At 33.0% G+C, this 22,512-nt stretch overlaps 1 protein-coding gene across 1 annotated transcript in view; it reads left to right on the top strand.

Moving 5' to 3' along the window:
* LOC306858783 (chemokine-like protein TAFA-2) overlaps window positions 1–18,568 on the top strand; it is a 21,313-nt gene extending 2,745 nt beyond the window's left edge. Inside the window, exons 2-6 of the mRNA XM_079399504.1 lie at window positions 9,750–9,850; window positions 11,968–12,111; window positions 15,686–15,810; window positions 17,263–17,312; window positions 18,165–18,568. Of these exons, the coding sequence (XP_079255630.1) occupies window positions 9,751–9,850; window positions 11,968–12,111; window positions 15,686–15,810; window positions 17,263–17,292 (399 nt within the window). The 5' untranslated portion in view covers window position 9,750 and the 3' untranslated portion in view covers window positions 17,293–17,312; window positions 18,165–18,568. The remainder of the gene's footprint in view (window positions 1–9,749; window positions 9,851–11,967; window positions 12,112–15,685; window positions 15,811–17,262; window positions 17,313–18,164) is intronic.
* Window positions 18,569–22,512: the final 3,944 nt, after the last annotated feature.

Here is a 22,512-nt window from a genome sequence, read left to right as displayed (position 1 = left end):
TCAGAGGTCACGACCCCGTCCGCTCGGGATGGACTGGTGGTTTTGGTGTAAATGTCTCATCTGCTGCTCATTTATAGGACATCACATGTGTTCCGGTTAATTCCAGATGACCTTAATGAGGCACAAACACATCGACTTCTCCATCTTGATGGCCGCACTCATATTTTATTGTACATTTTCATGCATCACTAAACCTCATGCATGACAGGTTAGTGTCACACATGCAGTTTCCCTCGTCCGTCTGTGAATGCAGCGCTCGTTATTACCACTCACAAAAAAAAACCAATTATAATAATGGCTATGACCTGTCTTCCAGGGCAGGTTGAAGTCACCATGAAACCAAAAACAACCCATTTTTATTTGTTTATGGAATATTCCTAAACTGAAAACAACAAGTAGAAGAAGTAGCAGAAGTAGCAAATTTAATAAAACATGAAATACTGGAATAGAAAAACTGAAATTTGATTTTAAAACATCTTCTTACAATCAATAATTTTTAAACATTTAATCATTAGCCTACATGTTATCATATGAACTTTGAAAAATAATGTTTTTTTTATAGCACATGTACAGGATTCTTAATTTTTTAACAATCAAGCGCCCTGGTTAACATAAACTAATCCTAATCTAGTTATATGATAAACCTGGCATTGTATATTATGAATATTGTTTGAATATTTCTTTGGATAAAAGCCTCTGTTAAATGCATAAATGTAAAACACGACCTTCTTCTCCTTGAAACGACATCTCTTCTCTGATGATGCGTGCAGTGACACGAGGGCGGGGCAATAATAACCCCTCCCCTCCAGTGACCTGTCAATCACAGCAAACCACACCCATCCAATCAAAACCAAGTCCCGCCCTACATTTGTTCTCATTTAAGAAGCCGTTTCACTTGAATCCAATATCCCGAATCACAAATGAGCTTGTCACTTAACACAGATTATAACTCCCGCCGGAGATCGCTCAGTATACAACCAGCGAGAGCGTGAAAGAAAATGTTATCTGACTGTAATGCACACTCGCCGCTTCAGACGCTGTATTACATTAACTTCTGTTCTTGTTTTCTCCGTTCACCCTAGTTATTACGCTGCTGATCTGACACCAGAAACCTGCTAATGAAGCACAACGAGGCTTCCTGAGATGTTTTAGCTGTGATTTCATAGTCGTGTGTGTGGCTGCTATTCTTGGCCGTCCTCATCACCTTGAGTCCTGCATTAATCTGGACTGGTGTTGGTCTCTGAACATATTGTGCCCCGTTGAGATGGAGGAGAGCTCGACCCTGACGAGAGAGACGGACGCATGGCGTTTTCTCTCAACAGCATAATCATAGAAAAATTAAAAATAAATGTTGTATTTTGGGTCAAAATAAAGTTAGAGGCGTTAAATAGAAAATGATTCCATGATTTACTCACCCTCAAGCCATTCTAGCTGTATATTACTTTCTTCTTTATATTAGTTACATTCAAAAACAGAAAAAAAGCTTTATAATGGCAGTGAATGGGTGTTATTTTCCAAAAGAAGTCCAATAAAGTGCATCCACAACTGCCGCAATACAAACCTATATCAACATAATGAAAACATGCCAGGGTTTACATACTGAACCTGTGTTTTAGCGTCACTCAGTGGACATTTATCTATGAAACTGCAGCGAAACGTGCAGTAAGGTACGTTTATGCCATGAGACCAGGTTGAAAATAACACCCATTCACTGCCATTATAAAGCTTGAAAGAGCCAGGATGTTTTTAAATATAACACCGATTGGATTCGTCTGAAAGAAGAAAGTCATATACACCTAGGATGCCTTGAGAGTGAGTAAATCATGGGATCATTTACGTTTTTGGGTGACCTATCCCTTTAAAGTTAGTTAGTTATTATGTGACATGCAGTGTTGGGGAAAGTTATTTTTAAAAGCAATGCATTACAATATAGCGTTACGCCATAAAAAAAATTGCATTACTTAGTTACATTTTATGGAAACTAATGGATTACGTTACTTTTATGTTACTTTTTGTCACCTGGGTTATATAAGTTATATTTTTGCCAACTATAAGGATCCTTTCACACCAAAAATGAAATTAATAAACAAATTAATCTCTTATTTTAAAAAAGTAACTCTAAAAGTAAATTTAAAAGTAATGCATTACTTTTTATTAGTTAGTTGAAAAAAAAGTAATTTGATTACATTTAAAAACTTTTATGACCCAAATTTGTCAGCACAGACACTCCCACAACTTCTGTGCTTTAGGCTGTGCTTCAATCAAACATCACAAATTCATCTGTCTTTTGGTAATATGACTAGCAGAATAATAGTCATGTCACATATCTCCTGTAGTTTCTGTATTTAAAGGCTTTCTCTTCATCTGATGTCATGTGACGGTTGGGCTTTATGTGCTTGTTTAAACTTTCTGCCTTTAGAAAAGAAAATATACTAGTCACAAAAAGCAAATGAATAATTGATTTAATTTCCTTTGCTTCATTCCAGAGATTAAAATAAATCCTCCATGATGCACTGCAAAAACGGATGCTCTTCCTCAGTATTTTTGTCTTGTTTTCCGGTAGAGATATCTCAATATTCTTACATCAAGATCTTAAGGAAAAGTATTATATTAAGTCTTGTTCTCTGAAAAAAAAAACTATCAAAATTCATCTTAAAAATATAATATATTTATCAATGGGTTTAGAAAAATAATCTTAATTCAAAGAAAAAAACGAGTTATTTTTCTGACCCCATTGGCAGATATTTGTTTGTTTTACACATAATTCTGATATTTTTCAGGATATCTGAATACTTCTCAAGTATGCATCTGTTTAGATATTAGTACTGGAAGTGAAACTCATTTTGGCGGTGTGCTGAAGTCATTTCATGTGCCGTTTGAGTTTGATTTGATTGGAGCAGCTAATTAAGGGCGTTACATAATCATCCGTCACTTCCCGTCCAATAAGAGCATGCGCACAACGAGGCTAAAAATAACCTGCGTTTCTGACACCTTTCATCACACTTCTGTCAGAGAAACAAGTTCATGCTGTGACGAGATACAGGAGGGACTACAGTATAAATCACATCAGAGATTCATGAAGAAATATGGAATGAAATATGTATTTGTTTCATAGCTGCCACTCAATAGATCAGTAATAAGTTGTTGTGCTCAATAATCTATGCTGTGCCAAACAGGAAGGACGTTTGAAGGAAACAGACGTTGTATAACAGCGCTATAAAACTGCAGGTGAATTTGAGTGATTCTGACGGCCGAACCGTTTCTGGTTAAAGGTGTCAGGTTAGTGGATTCTGTGGATTCACAGGTGTGTTACGGGTCCAGGATCTGCTGTGAATTGACCTGAAGCAGCCAAACTCACTGTGTGCCAAACATCTCCTTCTGAGAGCAAACGAACGTTTGTTGTGAATACGATGTCAGAAATGCAGCTTCATTTAGTCGCAGACGATCGATCGGCTGCTGTTGATTCTGAGTGTGTCTAAACACACGTGTGTTATAATTAAAGCTCGCTTCAGCTTCTCTCAGAGGTGCGATGAAAACACAAAGCATGCTGGGACGATGTCTCTAACAGCTCGATGCACTGCTGACGAGACACAAAGCAGCAGCTGTAAAGGGTTTGTGTCGGCAAATACCATGATTTAAGAGTATTATTAAACAAAACTGCTCTGTTACTGCTGTACACTGAAACGATTTGCTGTAAGATTGACAATTTTCACTCAGAAATGACAACTCTGTAAAAAGTGATAAGTTGACTTAACTTTGAAAAAAATTGAGGAAACCCGTTGCCTTAAAATGATTAAGTAAATAATAATAATAAAAATAAGTAATCATTTTTAATTATTATTTACCTAATCATTTTAAGGCAACGGGTTTCCTCAATTTTTTTCAAAGTTAAGTCAACATCACTTTTTACAGTGAAGCAAATTTGACTAATAATCATAAAGAAATGGCAAGTTACATTGAAAAAATAAGTTTAGAAGTAGAAAAACTGAAATAGTATTATAAAACACTGGAGAATGTGACGTGTTCCTCTTTTTCCAAGGGGATATCTTTTTACATTTCTTGAATCTTTTCTTCAATATTTAATTGATATAAGAGAAAAGGCATCGTTTATCTAGATGATGAACATCTGAAACATCTTTGCTGATGCACTCCAGATGTACAAACATAGTAGGAACATTGTTTTGATGTTTCTAAAATGTTAAAAATCCAGTTTTCTTCTTGTGATTAGAACATTATTTGAAGGTTACAAAATTATTTCCTAAACCATTTTACTAACTTTATTTTCTCCCAAAATATAGCATTATTTGAATGATTGTTTTTAATATTCTAAGAATGTTAAAAAGTCCAGTTTTCTTCTTGTGATTAGAATGTTATTTAAAGGTTACAAAGTTTCTTACAACATTCTACTCCTGTTTCTGAAGCGTATTCTATGGAAGCCCGTTTCCACCGCTGAATAAAAAAAATTAATTAAAAAGGTAATTGTGACTTTTTCTCTCACAATTCTGACTTTTTTCCCACATTTGTGAGTTTACACCTGACAATTGCGAGATATAAACTGCCAATTCTGACTTTTTTCTCAGAATTGCATGATATAAACTCGCAGTTGTGAGATTTTGGCCTGGTTTCACAGACAGGGTTTAGACTAAACCAGGATTAGACCATAGTTCAATTAGGACATTTAAGTCATTTTTATAAACATGCCTTAGAAAAAGCATTACTGGTCTGCATCTGAAGACAACACTAAAGGCACTGACATGTTTTAAGATCAATCAGTGCAAGTTTCTTTCAGTTGAAACAGCTCAGATTTAGATTTTAGTCTAGGACTAGGCCTTGTCTGTGAAACCGGGGGATAAACTTGCAATTCTGAGAACATATCAGTCTTTTTTTTTCTCCTTAGAACTGGACTTTATTACTTGGACTTAAGAGCTGGAGTTTATTTCCCACAATTCTGACTTTATTTCTCGCAATTGTGAGTTTATATCAGAATTGTAAGTTTATATGATGCAATTATAACTCGCAATTGCACTGCAAAAAATGCTTTTCTTATTTAGATTTTTTGTCTTGTTTCCAGCCAAAATATCTATTAAATCAAGAAGGATTTTCTAGACAAGTAAAAATTATTGTCTTGTTTTCAGCAAAAACTATTCAAAATTAAGTGAGTTTTTGCTTGAAACAAGCTAAATAATCTAGCAATCAGGTAAGCAAAATAATGTTATTTCAAACAGAAAACAAGATTATTTTGTTTACCCCATTGGCAGATTATTTAACTTGTTTCAAGCAAAAACTCACTTACTTTGATTTGTTTTTTTCTGAAAACTAGACAATAATTTTTACTTGTCTAGAAAATCCTTCTTGCTTTAGGAATTTTTATATATTTTGGCTGGAAATGACAAAAAAATCTAAGTAAGAAAAGCATTTTTTGCAGTGTGCGAGAAAAAACGTCAGAATTGTGAGACAACAATCGCAATTACCTTTTTGATTTTTTATTCAGTGGCAGAAACGGGCCTCCACGGTATTCGTTATTGATGCTGCCGTCACAAAAAGAGCAATTAAAAGCAGATCAGAAATAGAGCGTTCATATTACACAGGCAAACATTAGAGCGATTGGCATTGATTAGTGTGTGTGAGGTGAAGAGCTAATGGTGGCACACTGAATCTCACAGAAATTGATTGAAACATCACACTGGAGCGAGAGTCGCAGATGGAGGACAGAGATTGCTTTATTCTCCTCGTGCCTCTACGTGAGATTTCAGAAACTTTACTGATTTTGATCAAGTAAGCGTCAGAATAACTGCAGTCATATCTCCAGATGAACTCTTACTGGACTGAAGCAGCTCAGCTTTACTTGATTCTCCATCAATCATTTTCTAGTAAAATCAGTGCGTCTCAAATATGATCATCAGGATCTTTTGAGGAGCGTTTGTTTCCAGAAGCTTTACCTTCTCTGTTCCTCAGCGGAGGAATGATCTTCATCTCACATCTTCTGAGGAGCGTTTATTTCTTCATCTCTCAATCAGCTTTGCATTATATGTTTGGATCATTGTAATCTACATCTAGGCTATATATCATCTCATATATCATCATATAAATCTCATCTTACTAAGATATTATTGGAGATATAGAGCAGTGACTGAAATCATTTTATGTAAGTATCTGCTATACTGTTATAAAGATCTCATTGATTTACATTACAAGCATGGTTGCCAGATTGGGAAGATAAATTAAACCCAGGGCGGAAACGGTGTTCTGTTAGGAGAGAAGCTCTTTAAACTCTGAACATCCATCTAACAGGGACTTCTCAAAACTTTCACACATTCACACAAAACATTTTTATATAAGTTACATAAATGTTAGGACAAAAATGGATGCTCTCATAATGTTAAGAGAAAAGGTTCTTAGAATATTAAAAATAAATTATCAGATGACATTTTATTTTTGATGAAAATTATTAGTTATTGAAAATATGTCACAAGAAAGGTATTGAAAATGTTATTGCTGACTCCCTGTCCCGTGTCAACCAGTAAAACATTGTAACAAATGTAGCTATTTTTAAAATTTATTTGGCAACTTTTAGCAACTTTTGATAAGTGACTCAAATGAAAAAATTACACAAAAAGAGAAAACCAAAGATGCCGAGCAGTACACACATCACGTGAATTAAGTTAGCTGCTATTTACAATTGTTTAATTTAATAATAATTTAGTAATTTAATAATTGTTCATTTATGATACACTTTGTTAGCAGCTTGTACTTACGATTGTTGATCAGTTGGTACACTGTACAAAAAATATCTAGAAAACTGAAAAAAAGATTGTAAAATTTACGGTAAAAAAACGGCAGCTGTGGTTGCCGGAATTTTACTGTAAAAAATACGGTAGCAAAGTTTTAGGCTTTACGGTTTTAACTTAAATTTACAGTTAAATACCGTAATTTCATTAACTTATATAATTTTAATATACCAACCTGTTGAAGTACTGAAATCTGTTTTGTAATACACTGATAGCCACCAAGAGCAGGTGGTGATGAGAAAGTCACATGATGAACCAAAGCCTTTCACAAGCAGCTTTTAAATACTAACATATATAGAAGGTGCACAGTGTCATTCACACACACTAAACACCATCATGGTAGCACACATGAAACTGAAATCTAACTACATTAGATGTAACATACAACCCTAATGTACAAAACTGATAGAAGAAACATAGTTATTTAAACAAAAAAAACATCAAACTTGAAATGTAACACAGAGAATTCTGGGAATGTCAATTTACGGTTATTCGCTGTAAATTATATGTTCTTTTTCACTTCCAAAAACAGTATACTACCGTAAAACTACATGTAATGGCCAATACAGTTTTTCACCATATATAGTACGGGAACGTACCGTTAACCATTTAACAGGTTTTTACTGTAGCATTACAGTCTTTTACCGTTAAATTAATTTACATTATCCGTTGTAACCCCAAAATACAATGCGGAATGTAGGTAAAAAACCTGTGGAAAAATCAATACAGAAAATTCCTTCATGTTATTTTTCTTAGAGTGTACTAGTATACTAACTAACTACTAATTCACTGCTTTAAAGTATAACTGTTCAGAATGTGTAGTTTTACTGGTTTACTAGCTAATAAAAAAAAACTTAAATTGTAATTGTTCAAAAATGTAATGTATTTAAAAATAGCTGTTTACATTTTAATATTATATCATGCATTTATATTATTTCACGAACAAATCTAAATGAACATATATAAAATATGCTTTTTGCTGAGATTTGATGCAGTGACACAGTTTTGTGTTGTGATTACGTAATCGTGAAGTGACCGCACAAGTCAACCTTCCTTTAGCAACTTGAGAAAGCACAGAAATCGCAACTCTGTGATCTCTGACAGACGTAATGAAGACGAATGGCACGCCGCAAATGAGCAGCGATGAAGGAACATGTGCCGACTGCCTCGTTTTGAACCAGACTAGATTCTTATTTTAATAATTCATCCCGTTGATGCGTGCGAGTTTATTAATGTTTGCAATAGTCCAAACTTTAACGGCGTGTTCTCTTGTTCGGTGCATAAATTATGCAGATGTCCTGAGGGTTTGCAGTACAACACAAAGGCCTGAATTAAACATGAAGAGCTTTTAGAATAAAACACACAATTAGAAACGGCTCGTTCCTCTCTGACAGATTCTTAATGAGAAAATAAGTCTGCGTTTCTCCCCTCCGGCAGGCGAATTAAAGACTTTTATAAGGTCATTTGATCAGATTCCCAATGTGATACTGTATGAAGACGTTTGAAAGCAAGTACACGCCTTTTATGAGTATGAAATGAACATAATATTAGTATGACCTCAGATTTAGTGTTTCATATATAATTCCTGTTGTAGTAACAGCTTGTGAAAAACAATTCCCACTTAAATATTTGATAATAAATACGTTTAATTACAATGTCAATATGTCCGCTTATTTACATTCGTTTTGTACAGAAAAGTAAAGATTAAGAATAAATAATAACAATAATGAATACAGAAACATCTGGAGCTTTTGTAAGGCAGATCTCATGTTCATAAGCATATTTACACTCTAAACTCAAGATCATTTATGTTTTTTAGTTTTTAATCTTGCTGTAATGTTAATGTTGGAAAATAAAATAATAATAATTATTAAATATTATTATTACTATATTTATTTATTGATTGATTATTTATTGATTTAAAAAATTCATTCATATATATATATATATATATATATAAACTAAGATCATAACTCATAAGATCATTTATTTTTGAAAACTATTGTAAAATAAAATTATTATTATTAAATAGTAATAATACAATTTAATAATTATTATTTTATCTTACAATAGGTTTCAAAAATAAAATATGAGTTCTGATCTTAGTTATTTATTTATTGACTGATTATTCATTTTTAAATATTTATTAATATCATTAATCTTATAAGATCATAACTCATAACTCAAGATATTTTTGAAAACTGTTGTAAAATTTCAACTGTAATTTTACTGAGGTAAAAAAAATATTGTTATTAAATAGTGTTATTGCTATAGTAACATATTTATTTATTATTTATTGATTTATTAGTAGTGTGTGTGTGTGTGCGTCTGTGTGTGTGTGTGTGTGTGTGCGTCTGTGTGTGTGTGTGTGTGTGTGCGTCTGTGTGTGTGTGCGTCTGTGTGTGTGTGTGTGTGCGTCTGTGTGTGTGTGTGTGTGTGTGTGTGCGTCTGTGTGTGTGTGCGTGTGTGTGTGTGTGTCTGTGTGTGTGTCTGTGTGTGTGTCTGTGTGTGTGTCTGTGTGTGTGTCTGTGTGTGTGTGTGTCTGTGTGTGTGTCTGTGTGTGTGTCTGTGTCTGTGTGTGTGTGTGTGTGTGTGTGTGCGTCTGTGTGTGTGTGTGTGTGTGTGTGTGTCAGTCTCAGATGATCTAATACTCATTACTCAACCACAATCCTAATACCGATCGGAAAACAAACGGTCAGATCTCCAGCACCTCCGTAATGGAATATAGAAAGTGAATATCAGTTCATAACCCGTGTGTAAGCAATACGCCCCGCTGCCAGTAATTACCATCAGTGTGAGTGAGATTGTTTACATGACGCCTAACGAGGCTCAGCTCTGGAGTCAATGTGTTTCTGCGTGAGTCTAATGAGAAAACCTGGGATTTTTCCTGCAAATGAAGTTCACTTTGAATGAATCCAATGAAAGCGGATGGGTGTCTGATGTGTGTGTGTTTGTGTGCAGGATGAGCATGAGGGATCTTCAGAGAGTTCTCACTCAGGTCCTGCTGCTGGTTCTCCTCCTGGCTCTCCTGGGATCTCCAGCACAATCCAGGGAACATCAGGGTGGGCTTCGTTCTCCTCGTCTCAGACCTCAATCACACGCAGCAGTGCTGTTTTTATATTTATTATTATAGTTTTTATGCATATTTTCGAATTAATTATTTATAAAATGTAGATAATGTGCATGTATATTTATACATTTTATATAAAATGTTTATAAATGTATAAATTTTTTAATTAGCTGTTATTATTATATTTCAGTTTTTATTTTATTTAAATTTTTTATTTGTATAATTTATTATTTTATATAATTGTTTTTTATTTAATTTTATGTTTTTTTGTTTTTTTAAACTAGTATTTATATTTTAATTTCAGCTTTATTTCAATGAAAAAAATTCTATTTATTATTATATTATTTATTCATATTGTTTTATTAATTATTTATAAAGTATATAATGTACATGTATATTTATACATGTTATTTAAAATGTTCATAAATGTAAATATTTTCCTTTTTAATTAGCTTTATTATATTTTCTGTTTTAATTTTTTTTTTTTTCAATTTTAGTTTTAATTTAGTAAAATTACTTTTACGATTTTTTGAAAGTTTTTTGACTTAATTTCACTGCAAAACTGATGTTCTTCTTCAGTATTTCTGTTTTGTTTTCCAGTACAAACATCTCAATGTTATTTTACTGGAGAAGCAAGATTTTCTGAAAAACTTATCAAAATTATGTGTAAAGCAAGAACAAATATCTGTCATCGAGGTCAGAAAAATAATCTTGTTTTCCCTTTGAATGAAGTATTTTTCTGACCCCATTGGCAGACATTTGTTCTTTTTCTAAGCTTTAACTCACTGCATTTTGATGCTTTTTTAGAAAACATTTATATCTTCAGTCATTTTTCTTCTCAAGTCAATGCATCTTAATTTAAGGATATTTAGATATTTGGAAAACAAGACGCAGCTAGTGAGGAAGATTGTGATTTTTTCGCAGTGTATTTACAGATATGGTTTGTCACCGTCCGTCTGATCACATGATCAGAGCAGAGACGCTTAGAAACAGGGTTCAGCAGAGGAAATCCCATCAGTGCACTTCCTGTTTCCTGTTTGATCCCCACCAATCCCAGCAGATCTCGCTAGTACAACTCCTGCAGATACAGTTTAATTAGAAAAGCTTGTCCGCTCTGAGTCCGTTATGCAAACTCTTAATTAGCTGTTTACTGCACGCACACACACACACTCTCTCACACACACACACACACACTCACACACACACAGAAATGTCAGCAGCAGTTAAAAGTGCTGAGCACCGCAGCGTGTGAATAATTGAGCGGCTGGAAGGACAGCGAGCGAGACTCAGCGGCGCTCCTTCAGTTGCTCACAGTGCTGGCTTCATCAATACAGCTTTAGTACTGAAGTGTGTGTGAGCTCATCACTCACTGTGTCCACTAATCAATCATGATGATGATGATGATCCACTGCTATTTTAGTATCATTGATATTATATGGTTTTTAATTCAGTTTATTTTATTTTAGTTTTTTATTTTATTTTATTGTTTTATTATTTTTTATTTTATTTATAAATAAATAAATAAATATTTATTTATTTATGTTTAGTTTAAAAAAATTAATTAACTTTTTTTTATGTCTATGTTGATGATTGTGGTCCAGTGCTGTTTTAGAATCATAGACATTATGTGGTTTTTAATCAATTTATTTATTTATTTTAATTATATTTTCTTGTTTGTCTCTTTCTTTCTTTCTTTCTTTCTTTATTTTTTTTTAATTTTATTTATTTTAATTTTTATGTCTATTGTGATGATTTTGGTCCAGCATTATTTTAGTTTCACTGCGGTACTATTATCATATTCATTCATATCATATTTATTCATATTTTGAATTAGTTTAAATTTTTTATTTTCTGTTTAACTTTAGTTATAGTTTTAGCAATTTTGTAATATGTTTTTTTTGTCATTTTTATGAGATTTAAAAATTTCTCAAATAGATAAAAACAAAATACATTTCTGATAATAATTTCTAATACTTTGCATGAATTTTTATTCCCCTTTTAGTTATTTCAAGTTACACTAAGTGAAAATGAGAAATGTTAGCTGAAGTGAAATAAGTGTATTTAGTATATTTAGTTTTTGAGTGGTGCTTGATGAAGGTTGTGTTGCAGTTCGGATGGGAACATGTGAGGTCGTGGCGTTACACCGATGCTGCAATAAGAACAAGATCGAGGAGCGTTCTCAGACCGTCAAGTGCTCGTGTTTCCCGGGACAAGTGGCAGGAACCACCAGAGCGGCTCCGTCCTGCGTAGACGGTACTAAAAACACACCGGACAGAGATATTCTACAAACTCTGAGTCCTAATCCTCAGATCACGAGAGCAGCATGAACTGCGTATGAAATCCAGACTACAAAAGGATTGTGAAAATTATTGGAGTGCATTTTATGAGAAAGTACTATTTGAGTCTTTCTGCTTCAAAATTTCTCATTTCATTTAATGTATTACTTCTCATTTCTTTGTAATCTATGAGTGAAAATAGTTTCAAAGTAAATACTACACCTTGTTTTTTGTCAGTCTCAGCAATTTTGAATTCATTATTCTAAAATATTTTAAATGCATTATTATATCTACAATATATGAAAGATAATTATAAAGTAACTGCAACTACTTGTCAATGAAAATGTAGTGAAAATATTAAAACATTTGTATTTGAAATCATTTTTACTCAAAGTTATTTAATTCTAGTTAGCTAAAACTAACCTGGAATAAAATAAAATAAAATTAAAAATAAATAAATAAAAATACTTTTGTTATTTGAAATAAAATAAGCATTAATTAAAATAAATATACATTTATTTAAAAAATATTTTCATTTAGTTTAAGCTGAAGGGCTAAAATAACTCTATAATATTAGTTTATAACAATAACATAAACCAATAAAAATGAATAAATTACTTAAAAAAAAAAAAAAAAAACTAAAATCACAGTTAGAAAATATAAAAATAAAATCTAATTAAAAATATATAATAGAATGATAATCAGTGTTACTCAAATAACACTGTTTTTACGTTTGGTTATGGATTCTCAGCATGAGGAATAATTAGCTTTTGTCTAAAATGCTGGAAATAAAATCGTTTTATTCAATTAATCCAGCAATTAATACTGATATGAATTGATTATCCAGTGAACTGCTTCAGCGCTCGTTTGCTGGTCAGCGTCATTAGCGCCGTGTTTAATGTCTGTTCGTTAATGAAGAAGCTGATTAAACTCTGATCGCCTCTAATCGTTCCACCCGTAATACTTTGGCTGTGTGAAATGAATGTTAACGGATCTGTTCGGATGGGTTCGGGCCCCTGAGTGCCGTCTGACCTATTCTCTGACATTTAGTCGCTGACATTCTCTGCAAATGAAAGCGTGGCTCGAATGTCCTCCATCGGCAGGTCATCTCCAAAGAAACATCTCCACTTAACCTGCTAATGATTTTCTCCATCATCACGCCTCGTTCTGACGGGTTTAGCTCTCATAATGCATTCGACATCAACTCAAACCACCAGACTCTATCTGATCAGCAGCTGATCATTAATGAGTGAATGTGAAAACATCTCAGAGTTTTGAATGTTATTATGGCATTCACCCCTTTTTATAAATTATTTTAAATGAACCACACAAAAAACTGTGATGCAATATATATATATATATATATATATATATATATATATATATATATATATATATATATATATATATATATATATATATATATATATATATATATATATATATATATATTAGGGGTGGCACGGTTCGCGGAAAAAAACCGAACCGCACGGTTCTCCACACACGGTTCGGCACGCGCTAGGACCGCGGTTCAACTGAATTCTGACAACGCATGTGGTTTGTTATAAATAACACGTAAAACAAATAGGGTTCGGCTAATGTATGTTTCTGTTAATGGATGCGTATTCTGGCTTCCCAGTGCATTATAACAACAGCGTTGAGAAAAAATAAATAAATAAATAAGTGGACAAATCATTCACTCTTGTTCAATGCGAGTGCCGTATGCTGGAATATGAGCATTTATTCCGTCATCACCCGGGTGCTGATAGCGCGCGCACAGGTGAGACCTGAACAGCACACGTTGATATCGGTGTTTAGACTAAAGTCATGTAAGCTTTGCCAGCTCAAATATTTAAGAGCCAGAGGACGCGAGCTCGCGCGCGCAGTGAGAAGATTTGTGCGTGCGCTCATCAGAAGCGCACAAACCTGCGCCTCAGAACGCGCGCAAATATGAAGCTCTCTCTGAAGTATTGTGTTTTAATGGATAAATTCACAAAATGCCCGTCTTGGTAAGTATCCTATAGCAGACATAGCCGGCTGGGCGTACAGTATCAGTGCTTTCTCTTAAAGTGACAGTTAATATTAAATAAACAGCAACAACAAAGAAATCACTCACTGCTCTTGATTGAATCGCTTTTGTAACTTTAATAAAGAGTAATCTTTAATTTATACAGTCAAATATGCAATGCTGTTTTACCTTTGATTACTTTAATCGTACTTCAATTTCTGTACCTAAAAAAAACCCCTGAAAATCACTGATATTTTATTTGTATCTTTACTCTATTGTATTTTTATTTGTGCTGTTGCTTAAAGGTCTGCTTTTATTTGTGTACACTCACAATGCAAACAAAACAGATTTTATATATATAACATGTAATAATATTTAGCATTTTCACATCAAAATAAAAGAAACTGAGCAAAGTAGATGTCTTTTTTTTCCCTGTTGTACCGAAATTGTATCGAACCGTGACCCCCGAACCGAGGTACGTACCGAACCGTGACATCTGTGTACCGTGCCACCCCTAATATATATATATTTGTGCTTTCAGACGATTAATCATGATTAATTGCGTCCAAAATAAATTAAATAAAAAATAAAGTTATTGTTTACATAATATATGTGTGTGTGCACTGTGTATATTTATTATATATATATATATATATATATATATATATATATATATATATATAAATACACACACATGGAAGTATATATTTCAGAAAAATATGTTATGTTTATGTATTACATTTATTTATAAATAATATAAATTATATGAATATACATGGAAATATTTTCAAAAATATATACACAGCACACACATATATTATGTAAACATTAACTTTTATTTTGGATGCAATTAATTGCGATTAATCATTTGACAGCACTAATATATATATATATATATATATATATATACATTAGATTACATTTATATAAACATATAATCTGAGAATCAGTATTAACCCCATTGAAATTAATGGAAATTAAATCCTCTGAACCGCTCAAAATCAGTCCAAATTTATTAAACCTACATATTTATTTCCAACAAAACAACTTAAATATTACTCTGAAAAGCTTTCAATCAAAATAAATTCATTTTACTTGCATAAACTTTCAGTGATACATTTTTTATGCTTCATTAATAGGCGACATATTCATGATGTTCATCAACAAAATTCAGTTCTAAAAGTGTGTGAGAAATGGGGAAAATCTGAAATATATTTCACAAAAGATTTTGACACTAATATAACTTCATAGATCATGTAACAGAAAGAATTGTTGACACTAATGGTGCTCCATATGTACCCAGGTCAAAATAACCTGAACATTTTAAATGGTTAATATCTCTTCATAAATAATTGGAAAACTCTGAAAAAAATAAATGATGTGTATTTTGAGACTCTTAAAGTGTTTGCAAAGTTTTGTTCCCTTACTAAAAACTTACTACAAGACATTTTTATGCATCTCTTTCAGGTCAAAACAGACTTGAATGTGTTGTGAGAGTAAAGCAATGATTTATCTTTATCTGTGTGTGTGTGTGTGTGTTCAGCCTCTATAGTCCAGCAGAAGTGGTGGTGTCAGATGCATCCGTGTCTGGATGGAGAGGACTGTAAAGTGCTGCCGGATCTCAAAGGATGGAGCTGTGCTACAGGGAATAAGATCAAGACCACAAAGGTATGAAGACCCTCAGAAACACGGTACAAACATGGTACAATACCATGATCTCAAGCGCTTCCATGACTAACAAACCTCCAGAGATTTTTGCTGATTTGTGCATGATTTAAAGCACCATTAATAAACACATGATATGCAGTCTGGTCTTTAATAATGATAATGATAAAGCATTAGCACAAAAACATTATTCAAGAAATGTTTCAGTTGGATGCTCATCTAACATTTTTTAAATGTAACTAGTTTCAGAATGTTCCGAGAACATTCAAAAGTAACATTCTCATAATGTTTCAAATCAAATGGAATGTTCCTTTAACGTCCACATTTAAAAAAAAAAAACGGATGTTCAGAGAACATTCAGAAATAATGTTTTTATAATTTAATGGGAATGTTTCTTGAGATGCAAAATGACTTGAGATATTAAGATTTGTTTTCTGAAAAAAAAAAATCTAAATTGAAAGTTTTTGCTTAAAATACAAACAAATATCTGTTAATGGGTTCTGATATAAATAAATAAATGGAGACTAAGATTATTTTTCTTAGATTTTTTTTAAGCAAAAACATTTAATCTTGTTATTTTTAGCAAACAAGACTTAATATCTGGTGTATTAATGTATCTTGATTTAAGAACGCTTAGATATTTTAGATAATTTTGTCAATTTTTGCAGAAATTATTACTGCAACTTGCATATAAATAGTGATAAAAAAACTGAAAGCACGTCAAATGTTATGTGCAACAAATATGTTTATGCAATGTGTTTATTAAATGGATAGTCTGAAAATGATCATCATCACCAAACCTGAATGAGTTTCTTTCTTCTGCTGAAGACAAAAGAAGATATTCTGAAGAATGACGGTAACTAAATAGTCGCTGATAGTAATACAATGGAAGTCAATGGGTACCGTCACCAGTTTGATTCCCAGCATTCTTCAAAATATGGTGTTTTGTTTCCAACAGAAGAATGAAACTCATACAGGTTTAGAGACGACATGAAGCTGAGTTAAAGATGACGTAATGATGCTTTTTCTCAGTGATTTTTCTGTGCGGATCTCTGCTGATGAAGGTCATCCATCTGTCTCTGGGATCATTTGTTACCAGCAGATGAAGCTTTTAGCTCCATTAATGACTAGTGTGTCACCGCAACACCCTTGAACATCACCAGCGCTTTAATTAGAAGCTTTTAATAGAAACCCAATGCAAATGTCCTTCTGCTGCTGGTTATGACGACTGTATGACTCGAGCTCATTCAACTTCTATCAATTATTTAAACGGCTTCGCCAAACCTGTCTGGAGCCTAATTATTGATCCTCTCCTGATTGGCCGGCGTTGCGGTGATCTTCATTGATTCAAAATAAACCATATCAACCTCAAAACCCCTATATCTTTCTTTTCTGTATGAAACACTAAACTAATGCCGTTTCCTGCTTTCAATTCCCATGTTACGTGCGGCACAGATCTCCTCAGACCGGGATCAGCTCTGGTAACCGCTGGAAACCCGATACAGGTGAGCTGGCCTTCATCATCATCATCATCATCACAAACAGGGGTTTGAAGCTTCCAGAAAAGTTTTGTGTGTATTTCTTCTTGGAATCAGCAGTGCGTTTATCTTGCTGACAGATTATATCACTGTCTTTATCACATGTAAAACTCAAATAGTCATTCTATTCACAAACAGCGTTTATCAAACATGACTCGAAGCAGGAGCTCTAAACTGTCTGGTTAGTGATTGATAGAGCTGTTCATTCATCTTATCAGATAGCGTAGTTATGATCTACTAACCAGCTAAACTAACCAAACCCTGCGCTCTCTGAGCTCTGATTAATGTGGGTTTGATCTTCTGTGCTTGAGCTCCACAATCTACAAGCACTGAATAAAAGCTCAGTTTTCACCCAATCAGCTACATTTAATCTGTATCTGAAACATGTACTGAACACACAGGGACTCCCAAGATAATAATCAATCAAATAAAATATTTTAAATTACACTAAATAAAAAAATAAACACTTGCAAAAAAATGTAAATGTTAATTAAATAAAAATGTACAAATTAACATACTTTAAAAACTAAATAAAAATGTAAATATTAATGTAAAAATGTAAAATTAAAATAAATAAAACCAAAACATGCACTTGCTAAAAATGTAAATATTAATTTTAAAAACTATATAAAATAAGTCAAAAAAATTAACATTTGCTATTACTTAATTATTTTTTTAAAGTAATATTATTTAAAAAATTCATGTGATCATTAACCAACATCAGAGAACTGTGAATTTCCAAATGTGTTAAATTATTAAAAAATAGTTGAACTAGTTATTTTGAGGGTTAAACTGTTGTTATGCTTTTAACTGTTTCAGAGACGCTCATCTGTTGTGTCTCGAGGAGTCATTCAGAGATTCAGAGACGGGAGAATCCCAGGATCTCAGACTCTTGTGGCTCAGTCAACTCTCAGCGCTGGTTTATGATGTTCATTAATCAGCGGCTCAGACCTTCTCATTATTAACCATGATTGATCAGCATCCGGACCGATGAAGGTCACAGAGCTCCGCCAAAACATGAACTTCATCAGTATCCAGATGGATTATGGGGAGAAAACAGATGAACAGTTTGTTCCCACATTTCTTGAAGTTCTAATATGAATGTTCATATATCCTCATATTGAATGAGATCGTATCAAAGAAGACTCCAGCAGGTTTTTCTGCACTGCAGATGCTTTATCTGTGTGTAAATGATGCATAGGCTCATAATAAACCATGATCTTAATCTGGTGTGTCTCAGGGCTTCTTCTGTGTCCAGGTGTTTTCCAGGTGAGGTGGGCGGAGCTTCATGACCCTCAGGTGACCTTCGGTCATTCACACAACCAGAGCAAACTCATATTCCCGCTAATTTTTGATGGAATCAGTGAATCACTCGAATGATTCATTTGGACAGTAACAAACTTTATTGCACCAGTAATGTTCATTTATACAATACTATTTATACATTGTTCATGGAACATTTTATTTCTGAAATGTTTTATTTGGACGTTCACCTGATGTTTTTAACGCTTGAGAAAAATAACGTTCGTATAATATTTGCAAAATTATTTAATGTAATGCTTTGATGTGTGATCAGAGAATCACTTTAATGATTCGTTTGGACAGAACAGAATGTTCTCAGAACTATTCAGAGGTATCTGGTCTTTAATAATGTTCTCAAAACATTAGCTCAAAAACAGTATTTATACATCGTTCACTGAACATTCTAAAACGTTTTAAATGTTACACTTGTTTCAGAACGTTCAGAGAACATTCAAAAGTAACGTTCTAATAAGCTTCTAAATGATACAATGAAATGTTCCTTTAATATTCATATGACAGAGAAAACACATTCAGGAGTAACGTTTTGGTAACCTAATGAGAACGTATTTCTGTCAGCTGGCTGCTTATAGTCTCAGCGGTTCATTTGGATCTTATACAGAAAAAAAACTCAGATCCTCTGGTTTATATCTGTTTTTTAACATGTATCACATCCTGTCGTAACGTTTGCAAACTGAGATATTCGACAGATGTGAGAGACATGAGAGAATGTAAGTGTTAACTAATTAATTTTTCAGGAGAAGTTGCTAAAGGAAGGTCAATTTGTTGCTAAAAGTGTGTAAATGACATTTTAAAAGCACTCAATTTTTGAAACATACACATTTTTGGAGGATTACAATTGAAGTTTTTTTTATTTTATTATTAGCTTGTAAAGCAGTAAAACTACACATTCTGAACAGTTATAGATTCAAGCAGTGTATTAGTAGTTAGTTAGTATTGTAAGAAAAGGCACGATCTACTGTGTTAATATGAAGGAATTTTCTGTATTGATTTTTCCACAGGTTTTTTCCCTGCATTTTTAATAACGCATTGTATTTTGTGTTTTCGGGTTACAACGGATAACAGATAATGATCCTGAAGAAATTACTAGTATCTTTTCGTACAGTGTACCAACTGATCAACAATCGTAAGTACAAGCTACTAACAAAGTGCATCATAAATGAACAATTATTAAATTACTACATTATAATAATATTATTATTATATTAAACAATTGTAAATAGCAGCTAACTTAATTAATTTGTGTAATTTAAATGGTAAATGTTCCTTTTTATCATTTGAGTCACTTATCAAAAGTTGCCAAATAAATTTTTTAAAAAGCAAAATTTGTCACTAAGTGCTTTTGGAAGAAAAAGTCGCTCGGGTAGTCTGAAAAGTTGCTAAATTTAGCAAGAAAATTGTCAGCAGTGATCTAGACCCTTCTGCACTGCTGAACGCCGCCGGATGCTTTGAATCTGAATGAGCAACGCTCTCTAATTTGATCCCGTCAGTGCTGCCGTTGAAATCATGAGCTGGATGTGGATGAAGCGTATATTCGCTGTGACAGCTCTGCAGAATCGCCCCACGAGACGCAGCAGATACGTTTAATTCATATCAGCAATATACACAGACCCAGACGGGGTTAACACAGAACACCACCCTTTTATAGTAGATAACATCTGTATTCTTAAATCATGAGAAATTAAACCTCAGTCTGGTGAAATGATCTCAAAAAAACATTTTAAATGCCCATGCAGTAAGATCAGTGTCTTTTTGGAAAGCAGTGCAGTGTGGGATTTTTCAGCAGAATGATGTTTTTAAAATGTCCACATACCAGTGAACTAGTGGTGTGAACCAGTATGTATATATGTATTTATTTATTTTAGACATTTGTTTCATATGTGAGTAGCTATATTTGTAGCAATAGACAACAATACATTGTATGGGTCAAAATTATACATTTTACTTTTATGACAAAAATCATTAGGATATTAAGATCATGTTCCATGAAGATATTTAGTAAATTTCCTACTGTAAATATATCAAAACTTCATTTTTGATTAGTAATATGCATTCTAAGAACTTCATTTGAACAACTTTAAAGGAGATTTTCTCAATATTTAGATTTTTTTGCTCCCTCAGATTCTAGATTTTTCAAATAGTTGTATCTCAGCCAAATATTGTCCGATCCTAACAAACCATACATCAATGGAAGATTATTTATTCAGCTTTCAGATGATGTATACATCATAAATGACTGGTTTTGTGCTCCAGGGTCACATATTTAGTTATGTATTTAATTATTTTATTTTAGACCGTATTTATTTATTTATTTGTTTTATTTACCCTATTATTTATTTATTTGATTAATACGTTTTTTGTTACTATTATGTTATTTTGTATTGTTTTAGACCCTTTATTTATTAAATGTATTTGTTTAATGTTATTTTATTTTTATTTTAAATCCTGTTGTGTTTATATGTAAAATGTTTGCTACTATTTTATTTTATTCATATTTTATTCTTTCTATTTAATTTTGTTGTTTAGACCCTATTTTTATATATATGTAGATTTTTATGTTACAATTTTATTTAATTATTTTTATTATTATTTTATGTTGCTTACACTGAAACAAATTATACTACATTTTTTAAGGTAAGTGGTTGCAAACAATTTATTTTAGCTACATTACAATTTTTTTTTTTTTTTTAAGTTAGTCAACTAATTTAATTTAAATGTAGCTAAAATAAATGTATTTCAACCACTTACCTTAATTTTTTTTTTTTTTGTAAATTCAATGAATAATTTTTTTGAGTGTAACATTTCGTTTTAGATTCTATTATTTGTTCTTCTATTATTAAAGGCACACATCTATCTCTGCTGCGGTCTGCAGCTTTAACGTGTTTTGATAGCATGTCAGTGTGTGTCTCTGGAGTGGGTTAGTTCCTGAGGGTCCCAGAGGCATGCAGACAGATCACAGTGATGTTTAACAGCTCTTTAATTAACACTGATCCGCTGCTGCCTTCACGTGTGTGACGCTTCAGGAGAGAACTGTGATAAACACCTGTTTAATGATGAAAATGGACAGAGTTTCTTCAAACTGTGCAGCTGTCGTCTGCGCTTGTTGTTGTGTGCTGCAATCCTCTATTATATAAGAGATTGACAGGAACTTCAGCACAAAGAGCGAGCGTTTCTGAAGCTCGGGTTTGTCTGAGGGTCTTTTGTTACAGTGTCAGATTCTCCTCACTGGATGATTATTATAATTGCTCACTATACAAAGCGTCAGGATTAGTCATGACATCTGTGAACTTACAGGGGTGCTTATATTTTACTGGGGCTTATGCATTCAGCATGTGTGTTTTATCTGAAACAAAGCTTCGCTTGATCCAGATATTACATATTATTCACATAGAATGTCATGTTTGTGGATATAATGTCATTTGCTGTTGTCCTTTTAGGTGTTTGACAGCGTCCGCCTCCTGCTTCACTTTCATTATGTGTAAAAGAGCAGCGTGAACATTGTGCTGAACGTCTCCGTTTGTGGTTCAAAAACTCACACAGAGAGTGAGTGAATAGGAAGTTTTGGGTGGTATTAAGATGATTTGGTCATTTTGTGTGACAAAAGAACAGAAAAGATCTGGCTGACCGTGAAGAGCAGAAGTTCTCGCTCTCGTGAGTCGATCTGGACGATGACGGTCAGAAACGGTAAACCAGGGCTGTGTTAAATCTGTGATTATTTGACATTTACTATAGAAGCTGAAGTTGCAGAGGCTTCTTCTGAAGCAGTTTGAGCAGATTCACACACGTCCTAAACCCCAGCTAACACAAATATATTCTAAGAACGTATTTATGAAATCACTATTTCTGA

The sequence above is a fragment of the Barbus barbus genome (assembly GCF_936440315.1).
Source record: "Barbus barbus genome assembly, chromosome: 39".
Lineage (NCBI taxonomy): Eukaryota > Metazoa > Chordata > Actinopteri > Cypriniformes > Cyprinidae > Barbus > Barbus barbus.
Note: the sequence above shows the minus strand (reverse complement) of the source record. Positions and strands in the feature narration are given on the sequence as shown.